At 39.2% G+C, this 20,229-nt stretch overlaps 1 protein-coding gene across 2 annotated transcripts; it reads right to left on the bottom strand.

Moving 5' to 3' along the window:
* Positions 1–28: 28 nt before the first annotated feature.
* On the bottom strand, positions 29–20,204 carry ano8a (anoctamin 8a). Of its 2 annotated transcripts, XM_089008522.1 has the most exons (18): positions 19,966–20,202; positions 18,562–18,672; positions 17,426–17,558; positions 17,147–17,285; positions 15,596–15,692; positions 15,374–15,490; positions 14,276–14,403; positions 13,187–13,348; positions 12,939–13,091; positions 11,280–11,406; positions 11,118–11,173; positions 10,965–11,039; positions 8,750–9,253; positions 7,794–7,973; positions 7,477–7,668; positions 7,275–7,406; positions 6,068–6,178; positions 29–4,571 (listed from the first exon to the last, which is right to left on the bottom strand). In XM_089008522.1, exons 1-18 carry the CDS (start codon positions 20,123–20,125, stop codon positions 3,948–3,950), a joined length of 3,201 nt encoding a protein of 1,066 aa, XP_088864648.1. In that variant the 5' UTR covers positions 20,126–20,202; the 3' UTR covers positions 29–3,947. The 2 variants fall into 2 exon arrangements, with proteins under 2 accessions (XP_088864648.1, XP_088864649.1); XM_089008523.1 differs by lacking the exon at positions 6,068–6,178 and having other exon boundaries at positions 19,966–20,204.
* Between the last annotated feature and the right edge of the window lie 25 nt (positions 20,205–20,229).

Below are 20,229 nucleotides of genomic sequence, written 5' to 3'. Positions count from 1 at the left end.
AGCCGTATAACTAATAGATAACCAGCTAGATAGCTAGTGAGCCAGCTAGATAGCTAGTGAGCCAGCCAGATAGCTAATAGATAGCCAGCTAGGTAGCTAGCTAAATAGCCAGCCAGGTAGTAATAATAATCATAATAATACCCATAATAATAATGATAATAATAACATAATAATAACCATATTCTAATAATATACAAATAATAATAATAAAAATACATTTAATTTCTAAGTGCCTTTCAAAACTTTCAAGGTCACTTTTTAGTCTTAGTTTTTCTGTGGGTGAGCAGTGGCAGCCACACGCGCCAGCGTTCACTCAACCCGAAAGTAACTCAAATAGATAGAAAGCTAGCTAGCTAATAGATAGACAGCTAGCTAGGTAGCCGTATAACTAATAGATAACCAGCTTGATAGCTAGCGAGCCAGCCAGCTAGCTAATAGATAGCAAAATATGTAGCAAGCTAGCTAGATAGCCAGCCAGGTAGTAATAACAGTAATAATAACCACATATGAATAATATACAAACAATAATAATAAAAATGCATTTAATTTCTAAGTGCCTTTCAAAACTCTCAAGGTCACTTTTTAGTCACAGGATAAGTTTTTCTGTGGGTGCGCAGCGGCAGCCACACGCGCCAGCGTTCACTCAACCCGAAAGTAACTCAAATAGATAGAAAGCTAGCTAGCTAATAGATAGACAGCTAGCTAGGTAGCCGTATAACTAATAGATAACCAGCTTGATAGCGAGCCAGCCAGATAGCTAATAGATAGCAAAATATGTAGCAAGCTAGCTAGATAGCCAGCCAGGTAGTAATAACAGTAATAATAACCACATATTAATAATATACAAACAATAATAATAAAAATGCATTTAATTTCTAAGTGCCTTTCAAAACTCTCAAGGTCACTTTTTAGTCACAGGATAAGTTTTTCTGTGGGTGCGCAGCGGCAGCCACACGCGCCAGCGTTCACTCAACTCAAAAATAACTCAGATCGATAGAAAGCTAGCTCGCTAATAGATAGCTAATAGATAGACAGATAGCTAGCGAGCCAGCCTGATAGCTAATAGATAGCAAATAGATAGCCAGCCAGGTAGTAATCATAATAACCATAATAATAACAATAATAATAACAGTAATAATACAAATATACTAATAACATACAAATAATAATAACACATTTAACAAAAATGACAAAACCTGTTATTTCAACATTATATTCAGTTATTTAAAGTTGTAAACAATAATTTGCAAGTTAAAATCAATCGTATGTTAAGCTATTTTAATATTTCTTGGTCCACACGTACAGTAAAGTCTCGTTATATCGATATCGGCTATATTGATAGTCCCGGTTATAGCGATACTATTTCTATGCACGCACGGAGAAAATTACATGCAAACTGGGTCGGATATATCGATAGTCCCGGTTATATCGATATTTTTTCGGACTCCCTTGAATATCGATATAACGAGACTTTACTGTATTTCAAACTCACAAATCAACCCATGTTTTTGTTTGTTTGTTTCTTTTTTCAATCCGCCATCTTTATTTAAAGTGTAAACACATATGCCTTTGACTTGATTCAAGTGGTATTCATTTGCAGCAGGAAATACATTCACCAATCCATGTTGCAAAATAATTCATAAAAAAAAATCTAATTTGAGAAAAATAGAAGACTTTTTTATGGTCACAGTGACTAAAATGTGAACTATTGCAGACGAATATGTTGGCTTTGTTGTTGTTATTTTTTTTTTAAAGTGCTAAAGAATACGTACGTCACGAACATGTGACTCATGCACGGTTATGCATTCAATGCAGGCTTGAGAACCTGGAATGTGACTTGAGTCATGCAACAATTGAATCTCCGAAAGCAAAAGATTCATTCAAAGAATCGTATTCACGGTACTGGACGACACACGTATTTACATCGGAGCTGTAAGAATTGATACGTCGTTGGATGCTTTTTGTGCAAACGAAGGTGCGTTGATCTATAGTCCTCACGTGTGTTTAGCTAGTATGTAAAGCCATTTGAAAGGTTAATAAAATATCCATCCATGTCCTCCTATGTTCCTTGTCATCACTTGGCTTGCCTTGCTCTAGAACATGGGTGTCAAAATCAAGGCCCGCGGGCCAAATCCGGCCCGCCACATCATTTTTTTCGGCCCGCGAAAGCAAATCAAACTTGTTAAATTCCATGACGATTGCTAAAATCTGAGCCAAAATTTCATATTTTTGGATGTCAACCACAATAAAAGTCATTATTCTTGACTTCAGATTTGAAAACGAGTTATTCATTAATTTGCTGTGTGCTCTATATGTAAGAGTTGAAGGGATTTAAACATTCTAATGGGTTCCCCAAGGAAACCATAACTACAATGTGGCCCGCGGCAAAAAATGACTTTGACACCCCTGCTCTAGAATCAAAACAATGGCTTCAGATTCAGAGAAGATGCTTTCTTGTTACTCATCCAGTTATGAATATGATTCAAATAGTTCTGAAGAGGAAAGCATAAATGTTTGCAATCGATTAAAGAAGTCCTCCCGTATCAATTCGAGCAGTCAGGACTCCAATGTAGCGTCCCAGAAAATACACAAGATGGCGCCCGAGCTCCGTTGGAAATGGGCTGATTTGTCAGCTGGGAATTTGTGTCAACTAGTATCAAATAGCAGTCTTAGTGCGACACAATGATTCACCATTGTGTTATTTGTGTTTTTTCCTTCTAATTTCACCATCAACACGAAGTTTTCAGACCAAACAAAGTACCCAAAATGCATTGTGTGTCGCTTTCTCGGTCAGGGGCGTTCCCTCAGTGACGTCACGTCAGGACTCGTCACCAACTCGAAAACAAGACTTCCTGAATATTGAGCACGAGTCTTAAAACGTAAAATATAGCTATATGCGGTGGAATCTTTGTAAAATACGCTGCGTAGAAGTCATTTGAAGTGATTTTACAAATTATGGACGCGTCGGTTGTCCTTTAAAAAAATAACAGGATTTGCAAAACAGAGTCACGGTATGGCGCTTAATCACTCCAGGACCTGGACGCCATGTTGTGATTAATGGAAGAAAATGGTCGGCTGTCTATTAGTAAATCCCGCAGAGGAATGTTTGTGCACTGTCGCTCTGAGACAGAGCAACGACCCAAGAAAAAAAAAAAAAAAAAACCTAGTCGAACCTTTTTAGGGTTGCTAAGTCGAACTTAACTCATTCACTGCCATACGATGTGCAAAAAATGTCTCCACTCCAGTGCCGGGTTTTTTGTCATTTTCACTCAAATTCTAGGACTCACAGAATAGAGTTGTGGACTACATAAACATTCAATGCATCCTAAGAAATATTTGAATTTCTTCTTTCATCCGAAAAAAAAAAGAGTTAATTCCTAAGTTATACCGGTCTGGAGTTATCTGAGCTTGAAAAGGGGGTGGTTATACAAATGGAAAATGCTGCCCCTCGTGGAAAGGAAAAAACATTGCCAGTAAAGCCCCTTTTTTATTTAGTAAGGCTGTGACTAATTAACTATTTTTGGACAGCCACCCTCATTTCAAGCTCATATAAATCCAGATCCATATAATTTAGGAATTAACTTTTTTTCTGATAAAAGAAGAAAGTCTTAGGTTATATGTGTCCGATGTGCCTGATATATGGAACATGTTTCAAAATACATCAATTATAAGGTGCGCCTTATACACTGGAAAATATGGTGTACATGTATACAGGTATCATCCGACTTACGACCGAGTTCCGTTCTGAACAAACGGTCGTAAGTCAAAATGGTCGGAAGTCGAAATACATTCAAAATGTTGAATAGAGACTCGGAGGCTAAATGCCACGCGTAGAATTAAAATTGTAAAAATAGGGTCTGGAGGTCATGGTCGTCAGTACGGGTGGTCGTAAGTCGAGCCGGTCGTAAGTCAGATGTCACCTGTATATATATTTCACAGTGGAATGTTTATGAATTCTTTGAACCTGAGCTTTCTAAGTCAACCTCTCCTTTATCAGATTCAATCGACGGTAATTCCTCATGAGTCGAGTTAAGCTCCGCCCTGTTGCCATGACAACCATCCACCTGGCTAGGAGCCTGCGCGCCGTTAGCATACACCACGCTTCCCTCCGACTTGCTGAAACTGAACAGCTTACCAGGGCTGAATGTCCTGTTGGGGGATTGATTTCGTTCCTGACCAACACCGGTGGTGACCAAAGAGCTCCCCGTCGATCCGGAAGCTGCAGCGGCGGGTTCTTTTTTCACCTCCGTCGACTTTAAAAACTTGAGGAATCCCGGAAGTTTGGCTTCTCCCCCAGTGGGCGATTGAGCCGGGGAACGGGAGCTACTGGAGGAGAACTTACCCTGAAGGGGGATGATCTGCTTGAGCTTCATCACGTTGTTGTTGCCCAATAAGGAGCTGGGTCTTTTGGGTTTACCGCCCGCCGCTTTGTCGTGGTGATGTTGGTGATGGGCGTCCGATTTGTGGCATTCGTTCTCCTGACGCGCTTCCGCCTGTCGATAAAGTTCCTCTTCCTCGCGGCGACGTCGGAGCTGCTGTTGGAAATGTTGCTGCGCCTGCAGTTCGTGCCTCTGGGTGGGAGGTGATAAGCAAAGAGGCTTATACGGTTTGTATCAGCTCCTGGATGTACAGGTAACATCCGACTTACAACCGTGTTCCATTCCGACCAAACGGTCGTAGGTCGAAATGGTTGCAAGTCGAAATCCATTCAAAATGTTCAATAGAGACTAATAGAGGCTAAATGACTCGCAAACTCCACCTCTTTGGTGTCATCACACGGTCGATTGCTGTGCGAGAGTGAGATGCTGGCTGGCTGGTCAAAATTGTACACGTTGCTAGCCTGCTAGCGCATTGCGGTGCCAGGCGTAGAATTAAAACATTAAAAATACGGTCTGGAGGTTGTGGTTGTAAGTACGGGTGGTCATAAGTCAAGCTGGTCTTAAGTCGGATGTTACTTGTAATTGAGTTTTATACAGACGCTCCGCAACTTACGAACGAGATACGTTCCGAACAGTCGTTCGTAAGGTGAATTTGTTCGTAAGTTGCTTCAGTTGTATGGAATGTATGTTCAACATGTTTCCCATTTCTTCATAGATACTTGCAACACTACTGATTTTCCGTCAGTTCCTCCAGTACACCAAAGAAGTCCTCCAGCCTTACCTTTACGAACAAAACGAACAAAGTACGGGTGGTCGTAAGTCGAGCTGGTCCTAAGTCGGATGTCGCCTGTATGTACTTATAAAGACATTTACAATCCTTCTCATTCATCCATTTTCTAACTTGTTGGTGTCGCAGGCCTGCTGTCGTCTATCCCAGCTATTTTTGTGAAGTACGCAGGCTACGCCCTGAAATGGTGACCAGCCAATCACGCGGCACGCAAACACCAACAACCATTCATGCTCACAATCACACCAAAGGACAATTCAGAGTATTCCAATCAAAATGCCATGCATGTTTTTGGAATGATGGAGGCAACCCGAGTACGTGGAGAATTTACAACCTACATTCTAAGGTACTGGTGTCCAATTCAAGGCTCGGGGGCCAAATCTGGCCCGCCACATCATTTTATTCGGCCCGTGAAAGCAAATCAAGCGTTTCAAGTACCGTGACGCTTGCTAAAGTTCCAACCAAAATGTCAAATTGTCTAATATAAACCACAATAACATAATAATCATTATTATTGACTGAAATTTGAAAACTACCGTATTTTCCGGTGTATAAAGTGCACGGGAGTATAAGGCACGCCCCCAATGAGTGGTGTATTATCAAACTTTTTCCATATATAAGACGCACTGGACTCCGCAAGTTCTCAATGATACTTTACAGTGACAGACAAGCATAGAGAAAAAATAGATACAATATTAGCTATCTATTCGCTAGCTATTAGCTATCTATATTTCTCACTATAAGGCGCACCGTCTTTGGAAGAAAATAGCTATTAGCTATCTATCTGCTAGCTACAAAATACTATAATTTTAAAAAATTGACAACAATATGACATCACATTTCACGTCACAGGCAAGCTTCGCCAAGGTCAAAGGTCTTTCAAGTTATATCCCAACTATACCTTGAAAGCTTCCCTTCGTCGGTATTCGAGCTTGGCCATTTCTTCTGCTACCCAACCGGGAATATCGGGGATGGCAACATGGATGATGTACTTTAGGAGGATGGCAAAATGCTGGAAACCACCACACCACAAAGGGACATGCTCAACACATGACAAGGTCCATATGTCATATTTAAATTTTATTCTTTATGCAGGGAAATAAATAAATACATCAAATGTGTGAGGCTTTGTGTGCGCTATGGGTTATAAACACATAGCACCAAACAAAACCATGAGGATAAACTATTTAGGTATAATAATAATAATAATAATACATAATAATACATTTTATTTTCAAGCGCTTTTCAAAGTTCTCAATGATACTTTACAGTGACAGACAAGCATAGAGAAAAAATAGATACAATATTAGTTATCTATTCGCTAGCTATTAGCTGTCTATTCACCAGCTATTAGCTATCTATTCACTAGCTAAGAGCTATCTATTCGCTAGCTATTAGCTATCTGTTTGCGAATAGATAGCTATTCGCTAGCAATTAGCTATCTATCTGCTAGCTAATAACAATAATAATAATAATAATAATAATAATAATACATTTTATTTTCAATCGCCTTTCAAAGTTCTCAATGATACTTTACAGTGACAGACAAGCATAGAAAAAAAATAGATACAATATTAGCTATCTATTCGCTAGCTATTAGCTATCTATTTTCTCACTATGCGCTAGCTATTAGCTAGCAATTAGCTATCTATTTGTTAGTAAATAGATAGCTATTCGCTAGCAATTAGCTATCTATCTGCTAGCTAATAACAATAATAATAATAATAATAATAATAATAATAATAATACATTTTATTTTCAAGCGCTTTTCAAAGTTCTCAATGATACTTTACAGTGACAGACAAGCATAGAGAAAAAATAGATACAATATTAGCTATCTACTCGCTAGCTATTAGCTATCTATTCGCTAGCTAGCTTGCTATCTATTTGAGTTACTTCCGGATTGAGTGAACGCTGGCTCACCCACCGGAAAAAAAAAATCCTGTGACTGTAAAGTGAGCTTGAGAGTTTTGAAAGGCGCTTATAAATGAAATGTAGTATTCTTATAAATCAATGCAGACTGAAAAAAAGGGTAGTGTGATTTACTACAAGTCCACTAGAGGGTAGCATTAGCCAGGAAATAACTGACCGACCAGAACATTGCTTACCTCCAACAAAACAATGGAGACGACTATCATCTCAGGACTCAACCAGGGAAAAAGACGCTGCAGTTGACCACACTGGCCAATCAGGTAACAGTTGACGATAATGGCGATGAAGCCCATGGCCTCCATTGCAGTCTAGTGGTTGAGAGAGAATTACAGATGCTTATTTCTCTCCCTCGAGAAGCTAAAAGGGAAGCACACTGACCTGCCATTGGCCAATGTTCTCCACCCGTTGTCCGAAAGGCCTCTGCAGGCCCGTGCAGAGCTTGAGGGCATCGCTACGGATTTCGATGATATTATTGAGGAGTGCGCACATGGCGGCCAGAGGAAAGGCGGAGGAGAAGAGCACCACGTAACCAAATTGAATGAACATCTCCTGGTAGTCCTGAAGAGTATCCTGCATGACACAACAGTTTTGTTCAGGTTCAATAAATTTGAAACTTTTAAATGCATGTCCAACTGTTATGAATTATTATGTACATTATTTTGGTGTTGCGCAACATGCTGTTCATGTTTGCGTACCTCATACGTCTGCATACAACTTTCGATCTCAGCCTGCGCCAAAGTCACAGTTTGGGGTTCTTCCGGTGGATCAATCCAGGACTTTTTGTCCTCTTTGGCCTCGTCCAAAAAGTTTTTTCTTCTCTGACGGAGATTGTTTGATTCTCTTGAAGAGGACATCGTGGTACTCTCTTTCGTGTCCTGTCAATGCAAAATTGTGTGCATTTGAAATGGTATAATAATACTGCAGATATAACGATGAAAAGGTTTCCTCAGCCGTCATCTGTACTTCTTTGAAGGTGTCGGACGTTTTGCTTCTTATCCAAGAAGCTTCGTCAGCAAACTAAAGGCTTACTGGTAGTTTCGGCCCTATATATAGAAAATATATGGTTTGAAAGGGGAGTAAAAGAAGCTATTTTCGTAAAACAGCAAAATCCTTCCCTTAACCGCCATGGTGGGGTGAGGTTCAATTTGGATCGTTCGTACAATAGCCTGCTTAGGCAACATAGGCTTAGTTATGCTGATGAGGTGATACCAGGGCAAATTGGGCAATCAGGCCAGTCGTCAGTCAGGACAAGAAAAATAATCAGTGGAGCTGCAGGGATTAGTCCTCGGCTCCCCCACAACCTGAGAGCAGGGACCAATCATAGCAGAGTCCGGCACCGCCACGTCTGGACAGTAGGGATGTATGTAGAGGGCTGAAACTACCAGCAAGACTTTAGTTTGCTGACGAAGCTTCTTGGATAAGAAGCGAAACATCCGACACCTTCAAAGAAGTACTAATGACGGCCGAAGAAACCTTTTCATCGATGGACCACTCCTGTACGACTGAGGGCGAAAAGTAGTTGGTATGCCAAGGTAAAATGTTCATAAATTTAACGTTCGTAAACAAAAAGTTCGTAAGCCAAGGGGTTTGTAAACCGAGGTATCACTGTCTTAGATTTCGCAAATGGAAAGATGGCGGACAGTCAGCTCACCTGAGACAACATTTCCAGATCGCTGTCGTCGTCACAACTGTCAAAAATACCGGATGGACCCATTCCGTTCTCCACCAGCGTGGGACTGTCCTCGGGGAAGGCGTCGTCCGCCGACTGCGCTTCGGCCGTGAAGTCCTGGTAGTCGACCTTCTCCGTGAAGCTGACTTTGCGTTGCTTCAGGACGCTGTCATTCATATCCCACTCTTCTTCCGTCAACCTGAATCCGGCTTTCAAATCCCATCTCGTTTTCGGTTGACTGTCCACACCCACGCCGGCGCTGTCTCCGGCCTGGAGTCCTCTGGACCCCAGGAGGGAGTACGCCGTCATTGACGCTTGGGCTTTTCCCAGAGCCAGGCGGCCATATTTGAGCATGATGGCTTGGAGAAGCTCCCGCAGGGCCTTGGGGGTGAATACCCCGAGCTTGTTTTGTTCGTAAAGGTAAGGCTGGAGGACTTCTTTGATATTCTGGAGGAACTGACGGAAAATCAGTAGCGTTGCAAGCATCTATGAAGAAATGGGAAACATGTTGAACATGCATTCCATACAACTGAAGCAACTTACGAACAAATTCACCTTACGAACGACCGTTCGGAACGTATCTCGTTCGTAAGTTGGGGAGCGTCTGTATAAAACTCACAAGTAACATCCGACTTATGACCAGCTCGACTTACAACCACCCGTACTTACGACCACGACCTCATTTTAAAAATTTTACTTCTACGCCTGGCACCGCAACGCGCGAGCAGGCCGGCAACGTGTACGACAATTTTGGCCAGCCATCCAGCCAGCATCTCACTCTCGCACAGCAATCGACCATGTGATGACATGTGAGAGAGGTGGAGTTTGACAGTCATTTAGCCTCCGATGCTCTATTCAACATTTTGAATGGATTTCGACTTACGACCATTTTGACTTACGACCGTTTGGTCGGAACGGACCTCGGTCGTAAGTCGGATGTTACCCGTACTTGAATTGCTGATGACTAAAGAATACATATTTTATAAGTGAGGCTTCATTTGTTTGCATTATTCCAACATTTCCCACTCATAGTCAGTACCAGTCGACAGTAAGTAGTAGTTTGTCTCGCTCTCCAAAAATACTGACAGTACTGATTTGTAACACCATTGAATATTTTATGCGAAAAAAATATGTTTGCATTTCTTGATTCATTCTGTAGAAGCCAATGAAATGATTAAGCATAAAATTTCTTCCAAAAATCACATTTTCAGATAATGGTATCGAAAGGGTTAATGAAAACTAGTTTTCAAATTTGAAGTAAAAAAAAAAAAAAAACATGACTGTTATTGTGGTATACATCAGAAATTTTAAAATTTTGGTTCAGGTTTTAGCAAGCATCATGGAATTCCACGAGTTGGATTTGCTTTCGTGGGCTGAATAAAATGATGTGGTGGGCCAGATTTGGCCCCTGAGCCTCGACTTTGACACCTGTGTTATATATGCTTTTTTTTTTTTATTCGGGCCAAAAATGCCTTACTATACAAGGTAATTTTTTTCATGTAAAAAAAACTGGAATTTGACGACTTTAATTTGCTTTTGCGGGCCGAATAAAATGATGTGGCGGGGCAGATTTGGCCCCTGAGCCTTGACTTTAACACCAGTGTTATACATGCTTGTTTTTTTTTTCGTGCCAAAAATGCCTTACTGTACATGGTAATTTTGTTTTTCATGTCAAAAACTGGAATTTAACGACTTTAATTTGCCTTTGCGGCCCGAATAGAATGATGAGGCGGGCCAGATTTGGCCCCTGAGCCTCGACTTTGGCACCTGTGTTATACATGCTTGTTTTTTTTTTCGGGCCAAAAATGCCTTACTATACAAGGTAATTTTTTTCATGTAAAAAAAACTGGAATTTGACGACTTTAATTTGCTTTTGCGGGCCGAATAAAATAATGTGGCGGGCCAGATTTGGCCCCCGACCCTCAACTTTGACACTTGTGTTATACATGCTTGTTTTTTTCGTGCCAAAAATGCCTTATTATACATGATAATTTTTTTCATGTAAAAAAACTGGAATTTGACTACTTTAATTTGCTTTTGCGGGCCAAATAAAATGATGTGGCGGGCCAGATTTGGCCCCCGGGCCTCGATTTTGACACCTGTGTCATAGAGGATATCGTCACATTATTGGTGGAAAATGATTACATTTTGAAACGTTTTATCTTGGCATTGATCGCTGATCGCATTCTTGTCTCACCTCCTTGAGTCGCTCCATATCCTTGAGGTAGAATCCAATGTAGAAAAGACTTAGATAAGAATTGATGAATTCAAACTGCACAAAAACAGAAGTCAGTAGTCACCCTTAATTGAATCTGGTGTTACCGCTAAATGTGAATGATGGATGACTTACAAAAACCATCTTGATGATGAGATTATTGTCATAGGCACTCTGAAGTCGATAATTTTCTAGGGGGGTGGGGGGGGAACCAAGAATCATGGAGTTAATCACTCAAATGACTGTCAATATAGTATTTCAATGCGACAAAAATGGCGCTTCACGCCTGATGCTTACCCATGTCATTGAGCCAATAGGCGATCTTCTTATAAACCTCATCACATATAGTGACCGTGATGGCCAGCAGAATTTTAGGGATAAATCTTGTGATACTCGGTAGCTCCTGAATCTCCATCACCACTTCCTGGAAAGTCAGTGAGTACGCCACATACTTAAAAAGTTGCGACGCAATCCATTTTTTTTTTACTCTCACACAAAAGCATTTGATTTTCTTCCAAAGATAACCATGTGCCTAAAACGCAGGTGCGTAACCCAAACCTATACTGTAGCACCTTATAATGTGGTGTTCCTTATATTTGAAAAACTTTAATATATTTATACATTATATTTGAAAAACCTTTTTCATTCATTATACAAACGAATTCAACGTACAAACGAGATACATTTCCGTACGGTTGTTCGTAAGGTGAATTTGCTCATAAGTTGCTTCAGTGCTATATTTTGTATGGAATATATGTTGACGGCTTATATAAGTAGGTTTAAGGGTTGGATAAGTAACCTGAATTGGTTTGCACAGACGGTCCCCAACCTACAAACGAGATACGTTCGGAACGGTCGTTCGTAACTTGAATTTGTTCGGAAGTTGATTCAGTGCTATGTTTTGTATGGAATGTATGATTAACGCTTACATAAATGTTTAAGGTTGATATAAGTATGTTTAAGGCTTGTATAAGTTACCTGAATTGGTTTGTACAGACGGTCCCCAACTTACGAACAAGATATGTTCCGAAAGGTCATTCATAAGGTGAATTCATTTGTAAGTTGATTCCGTGTTATATTTTGTATGGAATGTATGTTTAAGGCTTATATAAGTATGTTTAAGTTTTATCTAGACATGTTTAAGGCTTGTATAAGTAACTTGTATTGGTTTGTACAGACGGTCCCCAACTTACGAAGGAGATACGTTCGGAACGGTCGTTCGTAACTTGAATTTGTTTGTAAGTTGATTCAGTGCTATATTTTGTATGGAATGTGTGTTTAAGGCATATATAAGCATGTTTAAGGTTTAAATAAATATGTTTAAGGCTTGCATAAGTAACCTGAATTGGTTTGTACAGACGGTCTCCAACTTACAAACGAGATACGTTCGGAACGGTCGTTCGTAACTTGAATTTCTTCGTAAGTTGATTCAGTGTTATAGTTTGTATGGAATGTATGTTTAAGGATTATATAAGTATGTTTAAGGTTTACATAAATATGTTGAAGGCTTGTAGAATCAGAATCATCTTTATTGCCAAGTATGTAGAACACACAAGGATTTTTTTCCGCTCGAACACGCTGCACTAGTATCATCAGCAAAAAAAATGCAAAAAGGTAAGTAACCTGTATTGGTTTGTACTGAAAAATAAACATTTAATACAATATATGCTCTAGAAATCTTCAACTGGAGAGAATACGACATGTTACTGCAAAAAAATGTTTGTATGTACCGTTGTTCATGTTCGTAACTTGAGTTTTTACAACTCAAATGTTCATAAGTAGGGGAGCGTCTGTAGTGCGCTGTGCCTTCTATACGGAAAAAAGTTTTGAAAATACACCATTCATTGGGGGTGCGCCTTATACACCGGAAAATACGGTATATTTGATGGGCTAGCCCCGTCAATAGCGATTCTACAAATCCACGTCGGCTATCTCGTGTGTTTCTGTGATGCAAACCTGTAGTTCCAAACAGAGCAGCATAATGATGAAGACAAAACAGAGACAGAGAAGGCAGATGGGGAGGCTGACCAGCCATCTGAACAACGCCCTCTTCCACGGAGGATAGTAGAACTCGTCACAGCCTGTTATGGGACTGCAGCGTTTCACACCCTACAGGTCGAAGAACAAGGATAAAAGAATTCCGAAATTTCCTTTCCAAGAATTTGCAGTTCAGTTTTATGGATCTAACATTGATGTTGACATACCCTGAATTGTGGTCTGGGCTCTTCCAAGGACTCTACGGGGGTGTCAAGTGTGCCCCACTTGTAGGCCAGTTCGGCTTCTCGTCTCTTCCAGCGTTCCAAAAACAAGGTCGCCCACACAACGTTGAAGAGTGCAAATACCACACAGCATATGTCCTGACTGGTCTAAAAAAACAACAACAACAACAACAACAACACAAATGGCATTGGCGGATAGAAAAAAATGAAAATTCACATACACAGGAAATATATTCCACATGGGCATCAATTATTCAAATACAGTAACTAAATTACGATTGCAGTTGAACAATCGAAAGAAGGGAATTTTAATTCTTTAACCCTTTCTGGGACAGCGATTACTACAGTGCATGGTGTCAAAGTCAAGGCCCGGGGGCCGAATGTGGTCCGCCACATCATTTTATTCGGCCCATGAAATTTATTATAATTATTATTATTATTATTAATATTATCATGTATCATGTATTTCTTTTTTTCTACTTTCATTCCTATCATCACTTTGCTGCTGTGAAATGTAAATTTCTCCACTGTGAGACTAATAAAGACGAATCCAAATCAAAATTGTTATTATTATTATTATTATTATTATTATTATTATTGCAAAAAAGACTTTGACACCCTTCTCATTATTTGTGCATAAAAGACAATAATAATAATAATAATAATAATAATAATAATGATAATAATACTAATACTAATACTAATACTACTAATACTAATACTACTACTACTACTACTACTACTACTACTACTACTACTACTACTAATAATAATAATAATAATAATAATAATAATAATAATAACACATTTCATTTATAAGCGCCATGTCAATGTAAACTTTAAGATCACACTATTTCGATCTTTTGACACATTTTTACATCCATGTTTTTCCACTATCGGGGAAAGCCGTAGAATCTAAAGAAAAGCCAAGCAAGTCCAAGGAGGAACAAGCCAACTTCCAAACAGCAAGAACCATGCCCGGACTTGACCAACTTGACGTCCCAAATCGACATTCCGAAGCAATCCTTCTTTTCTGTCAGGTTGCTGTAGCAACGGTGAAATTCTCAAAGGTACCTGATCCGCTTCTGCAAGTATCCACAGGAGAAAGCCAATGACTGCAGGGTAAAGCATCGAGTTGGTGTAGAAACCAAGCCAGGCAAAATACATGCTGATCTTCACTCCAAAGTAGTCGCAGATATCATCTGGAAAATATATAATAATAATAATAATAATAATAATAATAATAATAATAATAATACAGTAAAGTCTCGTTATATCGATATTCTCGGGAGTCGGAAAAAATATCGTTATAACCAGACTATCGATATATCCGATCCTGCGGCATCTAAATTTTCTCCTGGCGTTCATAGAAATAGTATCGTAATAAGCAGTACTATTGATATAACCGATATCGATATCACCAGACTTCACTGTAATAATAATAATAATAATAATATTAGTCTGTGACTGTAAAGTGTCCTTGAGAGTTTTGAAAGGCGCTTATAAATGAAATGTATTATTATTATTATTATTATTATTATTATTATTATTATTATTATTATTATTATGGTTATGGTTATTATTATTATTATTATCCATACCGGTTAATCCTCATTCGCGTTGCAGGGGGATGATATGCGCCATTCTTTGCAGAAGATAAATAACATATGCCTTTGACTATTATTATGATGATGATTATTATTATATTATTATAATATCATTGTATTATATCACTGTATTATATTATTGTATTATTATTGTATTGCATTATTATTATTATTATTATTATTATTATTATTATTATTATTATTATTATTATCATTATTATTATTATTATCATCATTATTATTATTACATTACATTACTCTTATTCTTACTCTTACTATTATTATTATTACATTACTCTTATTATTATGATTATTATTACATTACTCTTACTCTTATTATTATTATTATTATTATTATTATTATTATTATTATCAAGCTTACTTTTATTATCATCATTATTATTATTATTATTATTATTATTATTATTGTTATTATTATTACATTACTCTTACTCTTATTATTATTATTATTATTATTATTATTATTATTATTATTTTTTTATTATTATTATTATTATAAACAACCTGCATTTACCCGCACACGGTGATATTTCAGTGAACCAACCTAAAGGCTGCCTTTCACAAACAGCCTGGACCCAGGACGTCATCAGTTGATTTAGGATCCTCTGCTCGTGGAGAGGAAACATCTGATGGATCACGCCACGGGCCACCAGCTCTGGAACTTGGCCACAAAAGAAATACATTTGGAATAATGCAGCAAGATAAAAAACAAATAAAATAAAATAAAAATTAAGTTGTTCAAAATAATAATAATAAAAAAGCTTACTGATGGGTTGTCCCTCCAGAAAGTGAATATTGTGAAGCACTTCTCCCTGTTTAGCTCGCAGATTGTCAAGCCAGTACTTGATGATGCTCTGACGCTCCTACAAAATAAAGGATGAGGATGAGACCAGGTTCAGGTTTTCTTTTTCAAAAGAAAATTTCACGACACATTTTTTTCTTTTTTTTTTTTGCACCTGACAGATCTGGGAAATAACATTTTTCAACATTGTTCAATTTATACCCTCAAAAAGAGCGTCAACGTAGCGCGCCGATGCGTTATGTGGAACTGCCGCGGCTTGGAATTGAAGTGGATTTACGTGGGACAGGAGATGTGAGACAATCTTTTTTTCGTCAATGAATGCTACAGCTTCGTGTTTGCTTTCAACATTTAGCTTGTAGCAGATGTGGACATTTCACCATCTTTCGTGTTTATTTTCACCTGGCAGATTTGGGAAATAAATTTTGCTCTGAAAGGAGCGAGATGTGGAACTGTCGCAGCTTGGAATTGAAGTGGATTTACGTGAGACAATCTCTTTTTTCCTCAATGAATGCTACAGCTTCGTGTTTGCTTTCAACATTTAGCTTGTAGCAGATGTGGACATTTCACCATCTTTCGTGTTTTTTTTTTTCACCTGGCAGATTTGGGAAATAAATTTTGTTCTGAAAGGAGCGAGATGTGGAACTGTCGCAGCTTGGAATTGAAGTGGATTTACGTCTGACAATCTGTTTTTTTTTCGTCAATGGATGCCACAGCTTCGTGTTTGCTTTCAACATTTAGCTTGTAGCAGATGTGGACATTTCACCATCTTTCGTGTTTTTTTTTTTACCTGGCAGATTTGGGAAATAAATTTTGTTCTGAAAGGAGCGAGATGTGGAACAGTCGCAGCTTGGAATTGAAGTGGATTTACGTGAGACAATCTGTTTTTTTTTTGTCAGTGGATGCTACAGCTTTGTGTTTGCTTTCAAAATTTAGCTTGTAGCAGACTTGCACATTCCACCATGACGTCCCTGATCCACTGGTGAAAAGGACGCTCTGTATTGTATGACTGTCTATATCTTTTGTGTTGTGTCACATTATAATAAGTAATAATAATAATAATACATTTCATTTGTAAGCGCCTTTCAAAACTCTCAAGGTCACTTTACAGTCACAGGATCATTTTTTCCTGCGGGTGAGCGGCGGCAGCCACACACGCCAGCGTTCACTCAACCCGGAAGTAACTCAAATAGATAGAAAGCTAGCTAGCTATTTGTTATTGTTTTTTTGTTTTGTTTTGTTATTTTGACTTCAAGATGGCGCCGCGGGAGCGGCTGCCTTTACAGCAGCTCCTGGATTTTGTTTTTTCTACTTCTTCCTTTCCTTTTCTCTTCCTTTCATCACTTTGCTGCTGTAAAATGTAAATTTCTCTACTGCCGGACTAATAAAGGCTAATCCAATCCAATCCAAAATAATTATTGACATAAAAATAAAAAAAAATAGGTGTTTTTTGTGAATCTACATGCTGTCTGTCCTCCATCCAACACTCAAATCAAACGGCCGTTTGTGAGGTCAAACCTGCGATGTAAAGAAGCAGAGCTCGCTCTCGATATTCTCATAGATGTTGTCTTCTTCACAAGAGAAACGTCGCATCCCGCCGCCAAACTGGGGCTTGACCGCTTTGTGCATACTCATCTGTTCCGCTCCCCGGAGTAAACTGAAGACAAAAGTGCAACCGGGTTGAAACCGGAGGGAAAAATTAGCATTTGCTAACATCGTTTGCTACTACTACTACTACTAAAGTACATTTTGTATTTACAACAAACATAAAACAAAGTATTCCTACGAGCGTCTTACTTCTCAAACGTCGTGGTGATGAAGAAGGCGTAAGCCTGCGTATGTTTATGCTGTCGGACTTGAATACTGACTTGTGGGATTCCGACCCGGATCTGATTCAAGAGCCATAGCAGAGTATGGTCATCGACTGAATCTAGCGAGAGAGATATGGAAAGTGTGTGAGAGAGAGGAAAATAAAAGAGAGAGACAGAGGGAGAGAGAGAGAGCAAATCATTAGACAGACCATTTATCGTATGACAAAGGAAGAAAGTACAGTAAAGTCTCGTTATATCGATATTCAAGGGAGTCCGAAAAAATATCGATATAACCGGGACTATCGATATATCAGACCCTGTTTGCATGTAATTTTCTCCGTGCGTGCATAGAAATAGTATCGATATAACCGGGACTATCGATATATCCGATATCGATATAACGAGACTTTACTGTATGTGGAACGGTCGCGACTTGGAATTGAAGTGGATTTATGTGGGATAGGAGATGTGAGACAATGTCTTTTTGTCAATGGATGCTAATGCTTCGTCTTTGTTTTCAACATTTAGCTTGTAGCTAAATGTTGCACATTTCACATCTGATGACGTCTCTGATCCACTGGCGAAAAGGAGGCGTTGATCATCGAGAACTACTTCATACAACAAAGATAGTGCAGAAAGTGCTTAAGAGTGAATGCCTGTCTCGTGTTGTCAGATTATTTGTTATTTAGGTTTTTTTTTACTTCAAGATGGCATCGCGAGAGTGCCTTTACAGCAGCTCCTGTATTTTGTTTTTCTACTTTTTCCTTTCCTTTCCACTTACTTTCATCACTTTGCTGCTGTGAAATGTAAATTTCTCCACTGCGAGACTCATAAAGGCTAATTCAACACAATCCAAGCCATAAAAATGGGGCTTGTATCAACCAGATTGAGCCAACTGTTTAAAAAAAATACCTTTTTGGTACATTTGAAAGGTACTGCTTATCTTTAAACCCTTTCTTGCACTCTGTAGCTCACAGGTGTCAAAGTCGAAGCCCGGGGGCCAATTTTGGCCCACCACATAATTTTATTCGGCCCGCAAAAGCAACTCAAGTGTGTGAAGTGCTTTGTTTTTTTTGTGATTTCCTTTTAATTAAAACGCCTCGTCAAAAAGCTTGACAATACCTGGGAATGTCATCAGGATGTCACAGTTTTCCGTGGGAACCATCTTCAGCCAGGACTTTCTGGATAAAATATAATGCCGGGCCTGCAGGAGCCTCTTCCCAAACAGTTTATCTAGAGAGGAGATGGCAAGAAGATGTCAATTTGCATTTGTTTGATGAAAACATCCATTTTCAAGCGTTAGCATTGAAAGAGTATTCCATATCAGAATATGACAGGAAGATAAATGAATGAATTGCCGTTTTTGAATATACAGTAAAGTCTCGTTATATCGATATTCAAGGGAGTCCGAAAAAATATCGATATAACCGGGACTATCGATATAATCGACCCTGTTTGCATGTAATTTTCTCCGTGCGTGCATAGAAATAGTATCGATATAACCGGGACTATCGATATATCCGATATCGATATAACGAGACTTTACTGTATATTTTTTGTTGTTGACTCTTAGGGCCCATTTAGTAGAAATACAGCAAAAAACGTACATGTGGCGTGAAATATTTATCGCAAGAGGTTTACTGAAACGGTGTCAAAGTCATTTTTTGGCCATTGGCCATGTAGCTACGGTATCCTCTCAGGGGCCATTTTGATTTTGGGGAAGCCATTAGAATGTTTAATCCCCTCGACATAGTACATGTAAACCGCACAACAAATTAATGAATAACTAGTTCTGAATCTGAATCTAATCTGAAATCAAGAATAATGACTGTTATTGTGGTTTACATTTGACAATTTTACATTTTGATTTGGAGCAAGCATCATGGAATTTCACACGTTTGATTTTGCGGGCCGAACAAAATTATGTGGCGGGCCAGATTTGACCCCCGGGCCTTGACTTTGACACCAGTGCTTTAGATCTTTCAAAATTCAAAACAGAAACCTGGAGCTGCGCCCTGTATCCTTATACCATGCAGTACCACCTACAGTAAAGTCTCGTTATATCGATATCGGATATATCGATAGTCCCGGTTATATCGATACTATTTCTATGCACGCACGGAGAAAATTACATGCAAACAGGGTCGGATATATCGATAGTCCCTGTTATATCGATATTTTTGCGTATTCCCTTGAATATCGATATAACGAGACTTTACTGTATTTAAAATTGCATTTTCTGTGTAGCTCTATCTCTTGTTTCTGTTTATAATTGTATTTTATTAATTATAGTATCTAGTGAGTTGGCATGGGCTCTTTTAAAGCGTTATATAGCACTTTAAATAACCACCATTTCATTAAATAACACATCGAGTTCCACTGGGAGCGATTTCGTACCACCATCTGCATCATATTGCTAACCGAACCCCCCAACACCCCCTCATTTTCACCTCCAAAGCATCACCCAAATTGCGACTAATCCCCCATAGACTTTAAACACGCGTGGCCCATCTATTGGAGACTTACCGAGCACACCGTGCGTTGCTGAAAACGGCCCCTGTTGCTGGTGCTGGTCGTCAGTCCGACGTTGCAGTTCCCCAACGGGCGTCTTCTCCATCTTTGGCGCCGCACAGTGCTGGTTTTCTGCAGCATCGATGTCAGCCGCTTCGCCGCCCGTCGCGTGCATGCTGCTTCACATGTATCCAGGGAGGGGGGGGGGGGGGGAAAAGGGTGTTGCTTTTTTAATGCACGACCATGGCATGCGAAGTTGGAAGCCTAGTGAGAAGAACG

The sequence above is a fragment of the Hippocampus bargibanti genome, linkage group LG11 (assembly GCF_051943395.1).
Source record: "Hippocampus bargibanti isolate YZ-2025 linkage group LG11, ASM5194339v1, whole genome shotgun sequence".
In the NCBI taxonomy this organism is placed as follows: Eukaryota; Metazoa; Chordata; class Actinopteri; order Syngnathiformes; family Syngnathidae; genus Hippocampus; species Hippocampus bargibanti.
The sequence above is the reverse complement of the archived record's forward strand: the minus strand, read 5'-3'. Positions and strand labels throughout refer to the sequence as shown.